This window comes from Cuculus canorus, chromosome 2 (genome assembly GCF_017976375.1).
Source record: "Cuculus canorus isolate bCucCan1 chromosome 2, bCucCan1.pri, whole genome shotgun sequence".
Taxonomy (NCBI): domain Eukaryota; kingdom Metazoa; phylum Chordata; class Aves; order Cuculiformes; family Cuculidae; genus Cuculus; species Cuculus canorus.
In genome coordinates, this window is record NC_071402.1 from 49,494,667 (window position 1) to 49,512,571 (window position 17,905).

Below are 17,905 nucleotides of genomic sequence, written 5' to 3' on the forward strand. Positions count from 1 at the left end.
CAAAGTTTGGGCTATAGCCCCCTTACTTCTAGCCTTTATCTTTGGACACCAGGAGGGCATCCTCAGGAGGGCATCCTCAGGGCCACTCAGAGGACTGACTGCGCATACCAACACGGTGTGAGGATATGTTAATAACTCTTTGGAAAGGAATGAATATGTAATACCTTTTTGGGTGATGAATATGCATAGATCTGTAATATAAAAACCACACAGTTTTCTTGCTTGGCATGCGTGGTTTTGGAGGATTAAGCCCCCCACGCATCCAGCGCTGCTAATAATAAAGAATACCTGCATAATAATGACTATCCAGTTGTTATTGAGTTATTATCTCAGAATACTTGCCCAGCCACACCTAGCCTCCTACTTTGGTGAGGAGTCTTAGAAAGCACAGGGGCTTGGAAACTCCGTTCTTTGAATCTGAATCACATCTCTAAGCACTTCATCTGCCTGTCTTTTAAATACCTCCAGGGATGGGGACTCAACCACCTCCCTGGGTAGCCTGTTTGTACAATCATTTGTTTGGAGATTATTTGAGTTCAACCCTACCTACTACTAAATCATATCCCTGAGAATCTTGTCTACCCATCTTTTAAACACCTCCAGGGACCTGGCACTTGGCCTTGTTGAACCTTATACTGTTGTACTCCCAAGCAAACCAGAATGAGCTGCTTTAGAATCATAGAATCACTAGGTTGGAAAAGACTTTTTAGATCATGGAGTCCAACCATTCCTATCTGCCACTAAACCATGTCCCTGAGCATCTCATTTACCAGTCTTTTAAATACCTCCAGGGATGGTGACTCAAACACCTCCCCGGGCATCCTCTGCCAGTGCCTGATGACCCTTTCTGTGAAAATCTTTTTCCTGATGTCCAGAATAAGTAGAATGCAGGGTCCATGCTAACATCTAATCTAACCTAATCTAATCAATGGGAGTTGATGAACAGCGAAGTCCCCTCCTTTTGTGATATTTGAGGAATAGAACAATGAAGACTGCAGAGGACTGGCAGCTGACCAGTACTTCAGGAGCCAAAAAAAGATGGTAGGTCAAGATAACCCTTATTTTGAACCTCATATGGAAACTCCAAAGGCGGCCAGATGCCAACAAAATAGGGTAGGGTGCTGCTTTGCAGATCTCAGACTCAATAAAGGACTGTGGGTAGCATGCATGAGGCGGGGAACACCTACTATATTTTGCATTGGGAAGTGTGATTCATATGCATGATTTTTATGAGAAATATAATGCACACATATAAATTCAGTATATGAAAAACTGCTACTCATAATCACTGTTATATAAGGTAGGAGGATTGATCACCCTGTATATCTGCAGGGTATAGAATGCTTGCTTCTTAAGACCCCCAATTGGTGTTAAGAAGTTCGTTTTCCCAATTTTGGTGACAATACCATTGGTTGCAGCCCATCAGTCCAGCCTGTTCAAATGTCTCTGCAGACCCTCCTTACCTTCAACTTGATCAACCCTTCCACCGAGTTTAGTAGTGTCATCTGCGAAGTTACTAAGGGTACACTCAATGCCTTCATCATTGATAAAGGTATTGAACAGAGCTGGACCCAGCACTGAGCCCTGAGGAACACTACTTGCAACTGGTCTCCAACTGGATTTAGCTCCATTTGCCACCACTCTTTGGGCCCAGCCATCCAGCTAGTTTTTAACCCAGCAGAGGCTGTGCCTGTCCAGGCCAGTGGCAGACAGTTTCTCAAGCAGAATGCTGTGAGAAATGGTGTAAAAAGGATCACTGCGGGCTTCGTCCTGTCCCATCCCTCTGTGGCTGGTGTCCCCATGCAGTTGCTGTTGCATTCCAGAGCCCAGAGCCCAACTGGCTTCTGGATCAAGAGGGCAAAGAGAGCTTCACCAGGTGACTGGCAAACTTCTAACCAGAGAGCTGGGCTGTGGATGGAGACTCCACTGCTTCCCTAGGCAGCCTCTTCCAATGCTTCACCACTTTTTCAGTAAAGAAATTTTTCCCAATATCCAATCTAAACTTCTCCTGCCACAATCTGAGGACATTTCCTCTCACCTTATTACTTGCTAATTGGGAAAAGAGACCAGCACTCACCTCTCTACAACCTCCTTTCAGGCAGTTGTAGAGCACGATGAGGTCTCCCCTCACCCTCCTCTTCTCCAGCCTAAACAATCCCAGTTCCCTCAGCTGCTGCTCCTAACACCTGTGCTCCAGACCCTTCACCAGTTTCATTGCCCTCCTCTGGACATGCTCCAGCACCTCAGTGTCCTTCTTTTAGTGAGGAGCCCAAAACTGAACACAGTATTTGAGGTGCGGGCTCACCAGCGCTGAGTGCAAGGGAGTGATCATTTCCCTGCTCCTGTTGGCCATACCTGCTGGCCAGGATGCTGTATTCCTGTGGCCTGTGTATCTTAAGCACAAGCAGCGTTCCTTGGAGAAGGACCACCCCATGGCCCACACAGACCTTCAGACACCGAATTTTGCTACATCCAAGCGTCTCTCCCAATTAACAGTTATTTCCTCATCCTCCTAGTACTTTCAGCCCCGGCACTCTGCCACGCTGTTCCCCTGAACCATTCTTGCATGTTTCTGAAAGAACGAGTGACGTCAAGTGATGTTTGTGTTTCCAGGTTAGGTTTAATTGCAGTGCCAAGTACAGAAATCTTAACATGTTCCTACAGTAAGTAGCCCAAATAACTAGGTCAAGATGTAGCATGAATAAATTGTTACAAAATCTACTTCTGGTCCGCATTGCCACAGAATCAAGATTACACTTGTCAGGTGGTATTTTTGCCTCATTCGTTAACGTCTTATTTCTAAAATACAGTGTATAAGAAGCTATATTTCAGTGATTTTACAGATACAGTCATTTTTACCTTGCATTTATGTCACTCAAAATGAGTGATTGGCATTTTTATAACTAGATAATTTCTTCTAAAAAACGAGTGAAAAAGATCATGCATGTTCCAAGCAGTTTTCATTACAGTTATAGAAATGCAGTTCATTTATTTAACATTGACAAGTTTTATGCTTTTTAAAGACAGCACAGATCAGTAAAGATCTTCACTTGCTTGAGTGCAAAGTATAGGTGCCACTTTTTTTGCAATTTGCATTTCATATCTTCTCTTCCAGTGTGTTTTTCTACTGACAGATTTGGCAAGAATTCAAGGTAAGATTTGGTTTCCCCTTTCTCAAAAGCTGGAAGAATCTTGCACCAGCACAGGATTAGAGTTCAGAGTGTTTGTCACAAACGTGTGCTTGAGAATCCGCAACAACAACAACAACAACAAAATCAGAATGCAATGAGTGGAGACAATCCCAGCACTGTATTATCAACTGCATACATCTAGGATGGAGAAATATTGGTTGCAGAGCAGTTCCACAGACATGATTTGAGACTTACGGTGAATCCCAAGCCAAACATTTGTCCAAAGTGCTGTGCTTTTGCTTAAAAGAGAAACATTGTGCCCTGGATGTCCAAACACACATGATATAATATAAGACATGCTAAAGCCCTAGCTGGAATTCTGTGTTCAGTTTTAGACACTTCAGGAAGGAGGTGCACCAACTAAAGTCTGGATTAAAGCAATGAAATAAAGCACAAATCTAGAAAGCTTGATGTCTGAAAATACTGGAGAGAAGGAGTTTGCTAGTTTAAAGAGAATTCTGAGAGAGGTAGGCATCCTGGGGATAAAGAGATTGAGGGGACATATCACAGTTTACAGCTTCCTCACAAGAGGAGCAGGCACTGATCTCTTCTCTCTGGCAACCAAAGATAGGACTCAAGGGAATGGCAGGGAAAGGTACCAGGGGAGGCTGAGGTTGGATATTAGGAGAAGGTTCCTTACTCAGAGTGTGGTGGAGCACTGGAACAGGTTCCCCGGGGAAGCACTAAAGCCACCAAGCCTGACAATATTCATGAAGCATTTGGACAATGCCCTCAGACACATGGTGTGAATTTTGGGGTTGTCCTATGCAGGGACAGGAGTTGGACTTGATGATCCTTGTGAGTCCCTTCCAACTCAGGCATTCTATGATTCTATGATCTTTAATATGCTACAGAATTCTGCAGAGAAGAGAATACATTTTTTCTCTCTCTCAGATGTAGAAGAGATGTGAAGTACAAAGATCTAATTTGGAAGTTGGAGAGATTCAAATTAGGTGCTACAGAGAACTTATCAACAATTAAGTCAGTCATTCTGCATGAAGAGGTAGGAGAGATGATTATATTCATCCTTATTGTCCACAGGCCATTGCAAAGATGGACACAGTACCACGTGCAGAGGAAGCAACATGTTACCTTACATGGCAAGAAAGAAGATTCAGATAATTATGAGGAAAAGTTAAGCACTAAGGAATTTCTTGAGCTGTCATCACTGAAAGGTCTAAGAGAGGTCAGACCTGGACAAATTTAGGTAGTCTTGAGGCAGGAAAATGGGGTAGTTTGCTGTGAAAGCAGTAACTCCTAGAATGCTTATGTGAATGGCTTGGGCGTGTAGTTCTATTGGAAATTAGTTTACCACTATTAATTATGACCCCAAGTTGAAGGCAAAAAGATAACAGAGATGATAAAGAAGGTAAAATTTGGTTCCACATTTATACCTAGATTCAAGTAACTATTTAGTTTTCATTCTCCTGCTTTGGGTCCTAAATTTTAATTAATCAGAATTTGGAAGTATTTAAGAGCATGCATATTTGTATGTGTTTATCAGAACTTAATGAACTCTGAGCCCAAAATCCTAAATACCACATTAAGATTACAGGAAAGACATTTTCGTTTTTTCTTAGTTTAGCCAATCTATAGTAATTGAAAAAAAAAGTGCTCTATCCTGATGTTCTTTGACTACCAATATAGATAAATATATAACATCACAGTTGTGAGATTATGTATAGTAAAGGTCATTCCATATCTGATAACTGGCAAGGTAATTTTTTCCAATATCAGTGAGGCTTCTTTGTCTTCAGTGTCATGGACAGAGTTGTTTTAATTATTTTTGAAACAATAACAAAAAGAATGTCCCCAGTCTCAGAGCATGACTGAAATGTACATTTTATCAGGCGTAGTCATATATCCCACTTAATATAGGGAGGGGGAAAGAAAAAAGAGAGAGCAAGACACAAAGGGATTTTTTAAAAACAATTTCTTTCTGATAAAAACAGAACAGAAAGTTTTAATCTACGAGCACCTAGAAAAGATGGTGCTGCATTTGTTCATCCTAATACTAAATTCTCCTATAAATGTAATACTATGATGCTACAAGACATTTTTCACCTTTCTGATACCAATTTATCAGAAATGCACTTTATAAGATGCTTTTAATTTAGCTGAACAAATCTGTTTATATGACTATACACATTATTTGGTAGTCAATAACTTAAAGTTGTTAATGGCATTTTCTATGACTGCTTTTGTCTATAATCCATAGAAAAGCATTGATATGATGGAGTTTAGCAATGTACCATTGGGCCAGGAAGAAACTGTATCAGGTAAAATGACACAAAGAATAGATCACAAAAACTGTATGGACTGTAGTAGATATCTCTGGCAGATTTCCGAGGACTCTGTAATTTCTTTTCATTGTCAGTTATACTTGTTATAAGTCTTATTATGTTGAAACGGAGACAAATGCTGTTAATTAATCTCCAACATGTTTATGTATACTAAATTAATAACACAGTAGCTGAGTTGATATGGTGCACAGGAGTATTTAACAGCTAATTTTGTCTGTCTGAAATAAGCCTTCTATTAAAGCAGGTTATGAAATACAAAGCCGCAGCTTTCAAACCTGTGATACCAGCATAGCAGAATTTACTGTTTTATTTGGGATCTTCTTTTAGTACAGAACTGAACCTCGCTGTTCTTAATAGTGAGGCATATCCCAAACTGATACTCTTCACAGCAATGCATGAACTTATATTAAAATGGTTACTAAATCTAACCTTTGGTCCATCAGTTCTGTCTTTGTAAACTATAGGTACCAAATGAAAACATTTAAAGCTCAAATCAATAAAGCAAAAGTAGACTCTGAAGGTCAGAAAGTGGCCCAAATTACTACAGGGAATTCAGATTATTTGTTCTGCCTTGTCAGAGCAAGATAATGCACTGGGTAATTACTGATGCCTTTCTGGAATCAGAATCTAATCCCGGAACACAAAAAGATTAAACAAGACACAAATAATATTTCCATATCTAAGGAAGCAATATTTACATAGAAAGCATAAATAAGATGACTGTTGTTTAAATGCAATGCATGTAAAAGCTATCAACAATCATGAAAGAAAAAAAATCAGAAATTTAATAAAATAATGCTCACGTTCTACTACCAAATCTGTCCAGAGGGGGGAGGTAAATAGCCACGGTTTTATGCTGCTATAAAGAAAAACGAACTAGCTGAAAATGGTCATTGTCCGTGTGGAGACACAGAAGAATGAATCAAGGTTGAGTCACAAAGAAGTAAAATACATAGGACTAAGAAATATATAAGAACTAACATTTTGGAGTAAAATATCAATAAGCCTGCTTGATTTTGCATACAACAGTTCAAGCAGCATGGTGTACTTGCAACTTCTGTTTTATAAAAAAGGAAAGAGGAAGGTTAAGTAAAAACAAGGACAATACTTCATCATGTCATGTACTGACACTGAATGCCCTCAGTTCTGTGTTCTGTTTTTGAGTAGGATTTTCTACTTGGGCTCTGCCAGTGCTGTAGCTTTAACTTAATATTAGCTCAATAGGAACACTTTGCTATTGTAACTTAACAACAAAACACAAAATTTTCTCTAATGTTCCAATTCCATTCTACATCCAATATAAATCTCAATCTGGGACATCCAATAAGGAAGGTAGATAGATTTAAGCACAATATAGTTCAGTTGATTTCAGTTTCACAAGGTGTTTTGCTAGAATGCGGTCTAATCTGACATAAATTAGCTATAAGTTTCACAGTTATAAGCTCTTCACATGTAGCTAATTTATCATTGTGGAACCAAACCAAACCAAACCAAACTGATTCAATCAGAAGAACAAAAACATGCATTAAACAAGCCTAAAAGCTGGTCTAAGGCTACATGTTTAGTAAGACTCAGTAGAAGTATATGTACAGGTGACCCACACCTTAGGTAAGAATATTTCTTCTCTTTTAGCCAAAATCTAGTTGTGTGCTGGCTATAGCAGTGTACAGTTGTCTTCTGTAGAGCTGGAGGAATCTGAAAGCTTTTCTATTTAGTAATAACTACTAGGAGGTTTTAGGAGCCTCCTGGCAGAATAGGATCAGTGAATTGTTACATTTCCTCCTGCCATACCTGCATTCAGGCACGTTGAAATGAACTTTTCTCCTATGATTGTTTTTTCGGCTGGAGGATACCTCTAGAAACTGCCTGAGACTGCTACAGCACTGCTTTGAGAAGCAAAAAGCATGCCTAATCTCAGCAGTTAATCCATCTGTCATCATCTACAAATAAACCACATTACATGGTTATTTCCTGCAAAGGATGAAATAAGTACCAGCAACAGACTCACATCTGTAAAAATTCCTACTGCCCACAGTTCAGAACATGAAAATTTGCTTTTGTCACTCATTGGAAGTTGTTCTGGGTAATCCAGGGAAAAGATCCACAGAATCACGTCTGAGGGTGTCAGCACATTAGTTAATTCTCCTGTGCCTGTCATCTGCCAGCCCAGTAAGTAAGATCAGCATGGAAATACACCAATGGCCTGTGCTTGCTGTACTGCTTTCCAAGCAGAGTCGAGGAGTAACTTACCCAAGAAGTGCATCGGGGCTGCACGTAAGCTGTTAGGGAACAAATTTTTAGTTTCTATCCAATGACCTGGTCAGTTAACGAACACTCAGTCATTAAACATTTTTCAGTGTGAAAACATACACGCAACTTCTCATTATACAATTTATTACTTCAGTAATCATTCCCATATGTAGACTCCTTTGCTAAGCTGTATATCTCAAATTTGACCAGCATGCTCTAGTCTGAAGAGGGAAAGAGCAAAAAGCATCAGTCCAATAAGGATTTGTTGTATCATAAATACAATTGCGACATTTCACAGGAGGTAGCAATATAAATTCCCAGTAAATCTTGTCCCTTTCCCAGTCTGAAAGGTTTTCCAAAAGTTCTTCCTTAGTTCAGCCTTGAATAAACCACTAGCAACCTAGATCAGCTGTACAGAGGCAGAAAGGGGAGCAGGGAGGTACTACTTGTCTGCTCTCAGCTGCCAACAGTGCCTTGCAAAATGAGAAATGATCAGCATCTTGGTTTGTATAGTTGCTAATGATGACACAAACCACGACAGTGTGTGTGAGTTTTTTCAAGTAATGGTAATGATGAGTGCTATTATTTCAAAATTTCCAGCTGAAATACTTCTGCCATAGGGTAGAAATAATACCAGCCATAGGGTTTGGTTGCCTGCCGTGATGGATTCAACTAATTGATTATGCACTACACCTTAAAAATATTTCTCCTCAGGATGCGCTGTGGCCTTACAGCTCTGAATCCTGCAGTCAGGTTACTTCATTGCCCCATCCCAGAATAAGAGATGATGTCAAATGTACTATGCTGTGAAAATCAGTGACAACACACGGCCCAGTGAGTTTGGTGCAAGGCTGTTTGCCAGTGCATTCAGTCTTAACATGGGAAGTGGTTCACACTTTCTGCATCACTAATTTCTACAGCTTATCTTGAAAAAGGAAAGACACGAAAAAAGAGTTGAAAGGCATGCTCAAAACAGAGAGAACCCTGGATTACAGCAACACCATTTTTTTCTTATTTCCACACTTTACACACTTTGTTACTACTCTGGAGTGTGCAAAGAGGCAAAACATTAATGAAAAATAGACATTCCTTGAAGACTCTGGAAGCAGGAGGATTGCAGTGATCCTGACGGAGAGACCACTGTACATCCAGGAGGCAGTGATCCACACTACAGAGTACTTGAACATGCCCAAGTCACTGCCGTGCTGCCCTCCAGGCTGCCCTGTGGTGCACAAATCCCTTGGCTGTGGGATAACCCCCACCAGCTCACAGTAACAGAGGAGCCCACCACGGGTAACGCTCTCTGGGTGCAGGCAGTTACACCACCTGCCTGGCCTTGCATTTATCTACAGTGCAGCAAGGAGTTCTCATGTGGACATCCCTTTTGAACAGATGTTTTCTTGTAGGAAAAATAAAAGATCATGAGTTAACCAGGAGGAGCTTCCCTCCACAGATGGGATCTGTGCAGCGTGGCAGACGTCCATCCAGGGTCAGTTCAATGCTGCAGGAACATGGGATTCACAGCATATGAGGAGACATAAGATTTACTTTTTCATTGTATTACTGTTCTCTAGTGTGTCTTTTGAAAACTGGTGTTTTGTTTAGTCATTTGTTGTTGGGCCTTTCTTACTGAGATTTGGAAAAAACTCTGTCACCATGTCTCTCAATTCTTTTCACCCTCTCCCTGGTGCAGAACAGGGAGTGGCTGAGAACAGAGTAACTGAGCAGCTGAAGGGCAAAGCTCTGTGCCGCTCTCGATGGGTTATAGAGTAGGAGGTTGCTGATATTTTCATTTTATTACAGAAATTATAATTATCATGAGGAAATACTATAAATATTTTTATATAGTATTTGTGTGTGTAAATATAATACAAAATGAGAAAAGAGAAAGATGCTTGATTTTATTGTGAGGTTGCTGGGAACAGTTATGACATTGTGAAAGATGCCTCAAAGCCAGAAGGAAGAGGGAGAAGTAAAGGGAAAGAAGCTTATACAGACTGACAGCAGTGGCTGCTAGCATCAGAAACTGCATGAATGCAGGCAGGAAACAGCTAGTGCTCTGGGAGTAAGGACAGCAACTTGAAGACCTGCTCCTAAGGAATGTAAGGCACTGTGATCCTTTGCTGAAGCCTCTCAGATGACATATGCTTACTGCTGAAGCATCTTTGGAAGCAGGTCTCTTAACTCACCTAGACTAACTTAAAGTAATGAAAAGCAAAGTCCAAACACAGTATATTTGTGCCATCCGTGCAGGTGCAGAACTGTTCCTTTACTCCTTTTGGTGTTTCATTCTTAAAACATTAAAAAGAATAGGTACCTATAGACAACAGAACACTGAAGCATGACTCATTATTTATGTCCCAAGAGTTTCACAAAAATTGCTCAGGTTTAAACTTGCCCACTTTTGGAACAGAAGTTTCATCCTGATCTCTCATGATAGTTTCTCATGGCAACCGTGGCTCCTGCCCTGCCTTTTCAGCACATGACAGACTCAGTCATGCCTCAACACCACCACAGAGCTGCTCTCCTTCCTTAGTAAGTTCCTGCAAGATTTCAGACACTGTGGGAGCTTTCAAATTGCAAAACCCCTCTCTGATGCTAAAGGCAGAAAAACATGGTGCAAACTGTTAGCTTCAGGTGAAAGGGGTAGTGGAGAATCACAGAATCATTGACGTTGGAAAAGTCCTCTAAGATCAAGTCCAACTGTCAGCCCAAAACCACTGTGCCTACTAGTGTTCCAAAGAAGCACGTCTACACACTTTTTGAATGCTTCCAGGGATGGAGACTCCACCAGTTCCCTAGTAAGCTAGTTATAATGCTTCACCACTCTTTTGGTAAAGGCTTTTTTTTCCTAATATCCAATCTAAACCTATCCCAGCATAACTCATAGAAGTTCCCTCTTGTCCTATCACTTGTTACTTGGGAGAAGAGACCAACACCCACCTCACCACTACCTCCTTTCACGTGGTTGTAGAGAGCAAATAAATAAGGGCAGGATGAATAGATGGAAAGGATTGGTGGATGAAAGGGCCTTGAACTAAGGCACAACACTTCACCTTTGGTCCCCAGTAGTACCAAAACCCTTGCTCTCTTAGGTTGCTTTGGAACATGCTGTTCTTAGGATTCATTCACATTTCCTTCTTACTTCCACCACATCTAAGACTGAAGTGATTTCCAAGGACACCCTCTGGTGATCCATCACACCTGTATCCTTACAGCCCTCTTTCGAGAGCGTTTCGTCCAATCCCTGCCTTCACCCTTCTTCTGCCCCGAGTTCGGGAGAAGCATAGGCTGGGCAGGGCCCTCCCTGGCAAGGAGGACTTTGTGGACTCGTGTCCTTAGCACAGGGCCGGACAGCGGACACCTGCTTCTCCCTTCCTGGCTAAACGGGCGGACCCTGCAGCACCAAGACCGGCCCCACCCGTGTTCCCACCCGCCACGTGACCGTGCGCGGGGCGTCACCACGGCGAAGTGGGCGTGGTCATAGCGAGGTGGGCGTGCCCACAGTGACCATGACTGAAGTGAGGGGGCGTGGCTGTGGCGAAGGGGGCGTGGTTGTGGGCAGGAGGCGTTGCTGTGGCGGGGGCGGGGGCCGTGGCGGGGGCGTGGCTTCCTCTAGGGGCCATGGGCTGTGGCGGGGGATGCTAGGCTGTGGCGAGAGGGATGGGGCTGTGGGCGTGGCTGTGGCGAGGGGGGGCGTCTCTAATTGCGAGGGGCCATGGCCGTAGCGAGGGGGCGTGGCTGCGGCGAAGGGGGTACGGCCATGACGGGAGACCGTGTTTGTGGCAGGTGCCTAGCCTTGCCGACGGGGCGTGGTCCTGCAGAGGGAGCGTGGTCTTTGTCGAGGGGGCGTGGCTATATGTAGGGGCGTGGGCATCTGTAGGGGGCGTTACTGTTTCGAAGGGGCGCGGTCGTGACGGGAGGCCGTGGCTGTGGCTGGTGCATGGCCTTGCCGAGGGGGCGTGGTCTCTGTCAAGAGGCCATGGTGTTTTGTCGAGGGGCGTGGTCTTGTCTGGGGGCGTGGCCGTGACGGGAGGCCGTGGCAGTGGCGGATACATGGCCTTGCCTAGGGGGCGTGGCCATATCGGGAAGGCGTGGCGGTTTTGCGAGGGGGCGTGGTCTTGCCGAGGGGGCGTGACCGTGGCGGGGGGTGGGCTGCGGCGAGCGGGACGGGGCTGCGGATAGGGGGCGTGGCTGTGTGAGGGGGCGTGGCCTCGCCGCGGCCGAGGAGCCGCAGCCGGTCACGTGCGGGGCCGGTGCGTATAAACAGAGTGGGACGCGCACACGGACAGACGCGCTGGTGGGAGCGTCGCGGGTAGTGGCAGCTGAGCTGAGCGTTTGAGGTGCGTTTTATTCTGCGGGGCGCGCGCGCAATGCGAGAACGGCGGGGGAGAGGCGCCCTCCCGCTGTGGTGTTTGCTCGTGCTGTCCTTTCCCCTCGGGCCGCTCCCGCGGGGCGAGGGCGCCACGTACAGCCGGAGCCGACTGGGGACCTGCATCGTCCGGTACCATAGGCACCGTCTCTGTCAGCCTGTATGGGGTGGGATGGGGCGGGGGCGTAGCTGCTCCCGGCTCTTCGGAGCCTACCCAGTGTGACCTCGTCCGGTCGAGGCTGAGGAGCTGCAGCGTTTGGGGAGCGGTGTGAGCCCATCCTCTTCTCCCTCCTCATTCTTTTCCTCCCTGCACCTGGCCTGTAGCTGGTGGTGGGGTGGCCAGTGTCTCTGACTCTGGTGGGGCCATGCCCTGTGTCTGAACACACCTTTCCTGTAGGCACTGAGTGTGTTTGCTGTGACACGTGAGCCTGTCGCCTCCCAAAAGTGTTTGGTTATTGGTACTGAAGTGAACTGCTCGGTTCCAGGTGTGTGTACAGAGCTCCAGCGATTCTGCTAAAGTTCCTCCTTGCTTGGAACTGTGCTTGCCTGCTGATCTGGTGAGGTCTTGTACCGAGTGTGGTAAGCTTATTCAGAGCTGCTGGGCTGAAAAGAAGTCTTAACAGAACTAAACTGTATGTAGAAAACAGCCAGGAGATGTCTAAGAATAAGTGTTAGTTTAAATAGGTATTGACTTAGCAATGGTACTAAACATTGTGTTACTTCATCTGCGTTAATGGCTACTGAGCAGCCAGTCACTTGATTTTAGATAGTGGTTTCGCATGAAGTACCCTGAGACTGTGTCGTAGAAGCACGTTCAGCTCCTAGAACGCTTTAACTGAAGATTAAGCTAACTGCTTTTTGATAACATCAGCAGTGCTTCTAGTACTGCAACTCTTGTATTCTTGGCACAGCTCCTGTCAGTACAGTGTCTTGTGTAGGTTTGAAGGCAGGTTTTGTCTGTTTGTGCGGTTTGGTGCATTTTGTCCTCCTCCTCCTTTACAAGCATCACTTCACAATGTGTGCGTGCTGGGACATGCAAGAAGTCTCCCTAAGCAAGTATCATCCTCTCCTACAGGGATCTGTAGTTTTCATTGCTAGAGGGAGATATCTTGAAATACTAGCCAGTGCTGTGCTTTTTACCAACCTTACTATTTGTTAAGAATAGAAATCTTCCTATGCAACCAGTAGCTGCTGACTCAGACTTAACATTAAATTGGGCAGTGCCAGTACTGCTTCTGCTGCTTATCAAACCACAGCAGAGTGAAAACCAGCCATGTTCTTGTTAGCATGTGTTGCTGTTTTGGGCTGTATATGTGGCAGGAGGCCTAAACAGGAGAAGAAATCAGAGTAAAAGCAATTAGGTCTCATCAACAGTACTGCCCAATGGTAAGGGTCAGCAATTTAGGTCTTTGTAGACCGCTTGTGAGAAAAGCATAATTTCTGCTTGGACTATCCCCTGGCAGCTGAGCGAAGTTGCTAGTTTGTATGTTGGTAATTAGGTGGCCTTTTGTGGTGAAGTATTCCGTAAAACTTCCTTAAGCAAGTGTGCAGGATGAATGGTAACCTAGGCTCTCCACTCTGTGCTGGGAACAACTCCTGTGTGAAGGCAGACACTGTAATAGCGTGAGAAGATCACTCTGGCATAGGATGCAGAAGAAGATAAAAACAGAGCATCTCAGTGCTGTTCTTTATACCTTCTTAAAGGATAAGATTCCATTAGCAGTCAAGTAGTGCTCTAGTAGTCCTAATGAGTTCAACAGAAGTGCCTCGCACATCTCAGCTGTATAGGAGGCACTAGATACTACTCATGTGGTGTTTTCTCATGATATGCTAGTGACTGTAGAGCCTAGTATACAAGCCTTTCAAAAGCACAAGGCATAAAGATGAGCTGTGAAAAGCAGTTTCATATATATCAGCTGCTTAATGGAATAATATTGTTTGCAGCACTACTGATTGAATGGGTTTCTGCTTTAAGTAGCTAGTAGCTTTGCATTACAATTCATATAGATGAACCTGCTTGTAGTATCTCATGGCAAATAAATCCCAACTGAACTATTAAGTTTTTCCTTCAGTGCTGATGGTCTGTGTAGGTACCTTGAAAGTGGTGGGTAGGAATTTTTGGAGCACTTTTGGTGGTGGGTCATGTGACCAAATAAACTCCCATCTGCAATGGAATGCAGGTGTATGAAGTGTACTTGTAAGTGCATAGGGTTTCAGTGCCTGTGTATTGTTTTTTAGTACTCTGAACTTGCTCCCCAAACTTGTTGGTGGCTGTTCATCTGTTATAGAACAAGTCCTGTTGCTTAAACCAGTATTTTCAAGATTATGTTAAAAGCCCCTCTACTGCTAGCTTCATTGAGGCACTTCATTTAGCTTGTTAGCTAAAACTTCAGCTTTTGTATTGCTTGTCTGATGAGTAACTGTATACACAGATTCACTTTCCAGCCTCGATTGTAGGGACATTGTCATGCGAATGATCCTTCTTAACTATGACTAATAGCCAGACAGTCATTCTTCTGCATGGCTGCATGCTTCAAGTTTACAAAGGATATTTGAAATCAAATGCTTGGCCTAAACAGCAAAATCTTTGAGCACTAAACCAGTCAGACAGACCTTTCTTGGCCACGTTACTATGTGAGTCACTCTAGTGTTAAATTCTGCTTTGAGTAGAAACAAATCAATGATTTTTAACCTAATAACTGGTTGGGGGGAGAAAAATCCTGCAAGTACTTCTACAGTGATTCAGCTTTCCATGTATCTTAAACTGTTTAAAATTCTGCTCGTGTACCTAACTGGCTTTGCTGCATACAGGAGTTGTGCATTTGGATCAGCTTCTTGGTTTCCGTCCCAAGCAGTGTTTTCTTCCTTCTCATCAGTATCAATTGCAAACTGCAGGTTCCTAATGGGTTGAAAGTGCATTGTTACTTATACCTGCTCTGTGTGTGTGATGTTGACAGATGATAAGGGGCAAGGACTGGAGTATGTTTCTCTCATCTGAGACATTTGGAAGATGGTTAAAGAAATACTGTGTGGCAAGGGCTGAAAATGAAGGATCAGCTTTTCTTTTTTTTCTTAATCTCTCGCTGATGAATAAACACACAGAATGAGCTCTAACTGTTCTCTTAGCTTTTGCTTGTGTGATTCTCAGTGTTGCATTGTGTCCTCCCGAAACATGATAATGCTACTTCAGAGAGAGAATTACAGAATGATAACATTAACATGTTTGATTTTGAACTTTCTCTAGGCACTGGTAAAGTTGATTCACTTGAAGTTATACCTGCCCCAGTAACAACACAGTGTTCTGTGTTGCCTCACACAAGTGGATAGACGAAGGTAGAAGAAGGTAGCTTCAGGGTTTGAAGGACTAGCACTGGCGAGTTCTGTTGTGGGTCTTTTTTTTCCCCTAGCAGAACTCAAAAGCAGATGCAAAAGAGTATTGTCTAACCACTGCTGGAGGAGTTTTCCTGTGTCTGTGGTAGATTGCAGATGACTGTTGCAGTCTGTTCTTCTGAAATATACTAGAAAAGGGCTTGCTTAGTCTTGCTGGTGAATTCTTTGAAAATGGACTCCCTGTCTCCCTTTGATTCAACAAAAGATAGTGGAAAACTGTTCTTTATATTGCTAGTGCTTTGACAGTCTGTCCTGTTCTATTCTTCAGTCTGTCTTGAATATTACAAGATCTGTCACTATCAGAGACTACCCAGTGTTCTGTCTTTTTCCTGTTGAATGGCTTCTCATCTTACAGTAGTTGAAGAGCTCCCTGCGTGTGTGTTAGCTGTGAGTGTGCTATGCAATCAGGCTGCCTGTCTAATGCAGCAGTGTAATCAGCTTGTGTGACCAGTCAAAGCCTCTACTAGTAGAGGAAAGCTAACCATGTGAGGCAGGTAATCTTTGCAATCATTAACTGACTTTAGGAATCTAGATTCTGCAGGATCTGGTAAACCTACTGTGTCAGGTGAAGATGCTAAATGGGAAACACTAAATTTGGGCAGCCTTTTCTTATACTGGTTTTTTAGCAGCAATAAACTGTACTGCAGCACAATCTTCCGAGGCTGCCTTTAAATTGTTGTTGACACCTCTTACAAGCAGTGTACTTAAATAGGACATGAAATTTTTTTGCCTGTACTGAGTTGTGCTGCATCTGGATGTAGTTATTGTAATAATTAAAGAAAAGGTGAAACAACTTCAGATTGTGATTCTGTCAATGTGGAAAAGAATTGTTTTAGACCTCACTTAACTATTCTGCAAGAGATCTGGTAAGTAGCAGTACCACTTACCCAAAGGTCTAAGGCTCCCTGTCTAGTAGAGAGCTGTAAAAATAGATATGTTAACAGGCTTTGTTTTCTCCTTTCTTTGTAAGATTTAAATACTCCTTTTTTCAGTAGTTCAAAACCAATGGTAAGATGAGAATTAGCTAGTGATGTTTTATGGTTGCATGTTAACTTCTTGATATTGTACTACTGTGTTTCTTAAAGATAAGGTCAAATCTACAAAGTTGCTTATGTGACTCCTCTTGAAGTCAGGGTTGGAGGGGGTCAGGTATCTTGGGTTCAAGAGCTAATAGTACAGGTCACTGATGAGTATCTGGACCTCCACATGAACACAGATTCTATTCCCCAGAGTTGCCAGCCATAATATGTCCTTTAATTCTTAATAAATACCTAGGCTAATAGGTATACATGATTATTTTTTATTCCCTCACTGCCTTAAAGGTGAAAACCATGTGAGGAAAAAGTAAATGTTTATTAGCTATGCTTGTAGCAAACCTTGCCTGGTTTGTGGCATACAATTCCAACTCCCAAGCCACACTTGAAACCTAGAAAACTAAGAACCAAGAAAACATGGGTATTTTGTTATTTAACTGCTTTGTATCAGGAATTTTAATGCCTCTTAGTGGCATGACCGAATGCTGGACTGTTGAAAACGGCTTGCACATTAAATTTGTTCCACGGAGGAAGTAATTCTTTCTCATACCAGTGTTGGTACTAAATAAGGGGGAAAAAGGTGACATAATAGTTAACATTATAACAGCACAAGTGATTGCAAAAATGGTTCTTTCGTATATTTTAGACATGAGTACTGAAGCAGAACAGCAGCTTCTCCATGATGCCAGAAATGGAAATGCTGAAGAAGTTAAACAGCTGTTGGATACCATGGACAAAGGAGAAATAAGCTTTGATATCAACTGTAAAGGTTAGTAGCCTTCCTCAAATATTTGTAATCTTGCTGTTGCAGCTACATGTGGTGAAACTGTTACTGATAACATATTCTTGCTTTCTTTGAAGCCCTCATAGAGTAATAAAAACCACTTAACTGCTTTTACCTTGTGACTTAAGGCTACACTTGCATAGGGGAGAGATCATGGCAGAGTACACCTAGTAGTAACATATAGGAAGCCTCAGACTAATTAGCAGAATCTACAATTATCTGCAAGACAAAGAATCGGTACATCTTTTGGCCTGTGCCTGTGCTTATGCCAACTTGAGAGTTTTATAATACTGAATGAAATAGCCAGTGGTGCCAGGGGATGGTTCAGGGAGGTGAAGGGCCTCCAACAATACTGCAGAGAAGATTAGGTCATTTATTTGTACTCTGCTAGGTGTGATTTTATTATTATTTTTTGGCCCATATTTCATTATGCAGGAGGAGCAGCTGTGCCACTTGGAGAAATGGTTAGGGCAAATGTATGCTTTTTATCTATAGTAGTATACCAGGTTACTTAGTAAAAGAAGGTAAAACTGCCAGTGTTCTGTGTCTAGGTCTCTGACCAGCATTAAAGTTCTGCACAT

At 43.0% G+C, this 17,905-nt stretch overlaps 1 protein-coding gene across 9 annotated transcripts in view; it reads left to right on the forward strand.

The window, feature by feature from the left end:
* The first annotated feature begins 11,487 nt into the window (after window positions 1–11,487).
* The window catches only part of OSBPL1A (oxysterol binding protein like 1A), an 85,333-nt gene continuing 78,915 nt past the window's right edge, over window positions 11,488–17,905 (forward strand). For 6 of the 9 annotated variants that reach the window (XR_008448468.1, XR_008448470.1, XR_008448469.1 and 3 more), the window contains exons 1-2: window positions 11,490–11,568; window positions 17,185–17,309. Coding sequence is in view for 3 of the 9 variants with exons in the window: in XM_054058258.1 (XP_053914233.1) it covers window positions 17,189–17,309 (121 nt within the window). In the remaining 6 variants the exon portion in view is untranslated. Of the gene's footprint in view, window positions 11,569–11,949; window positions 12,088–17,184; window positions 17,310–17,905 lie in introns of those variants that run through there. The other 3 variants (XM_054058258.1, XM_054058256.1, XM_054058257.1) reach the window with 2 other exon arrangements.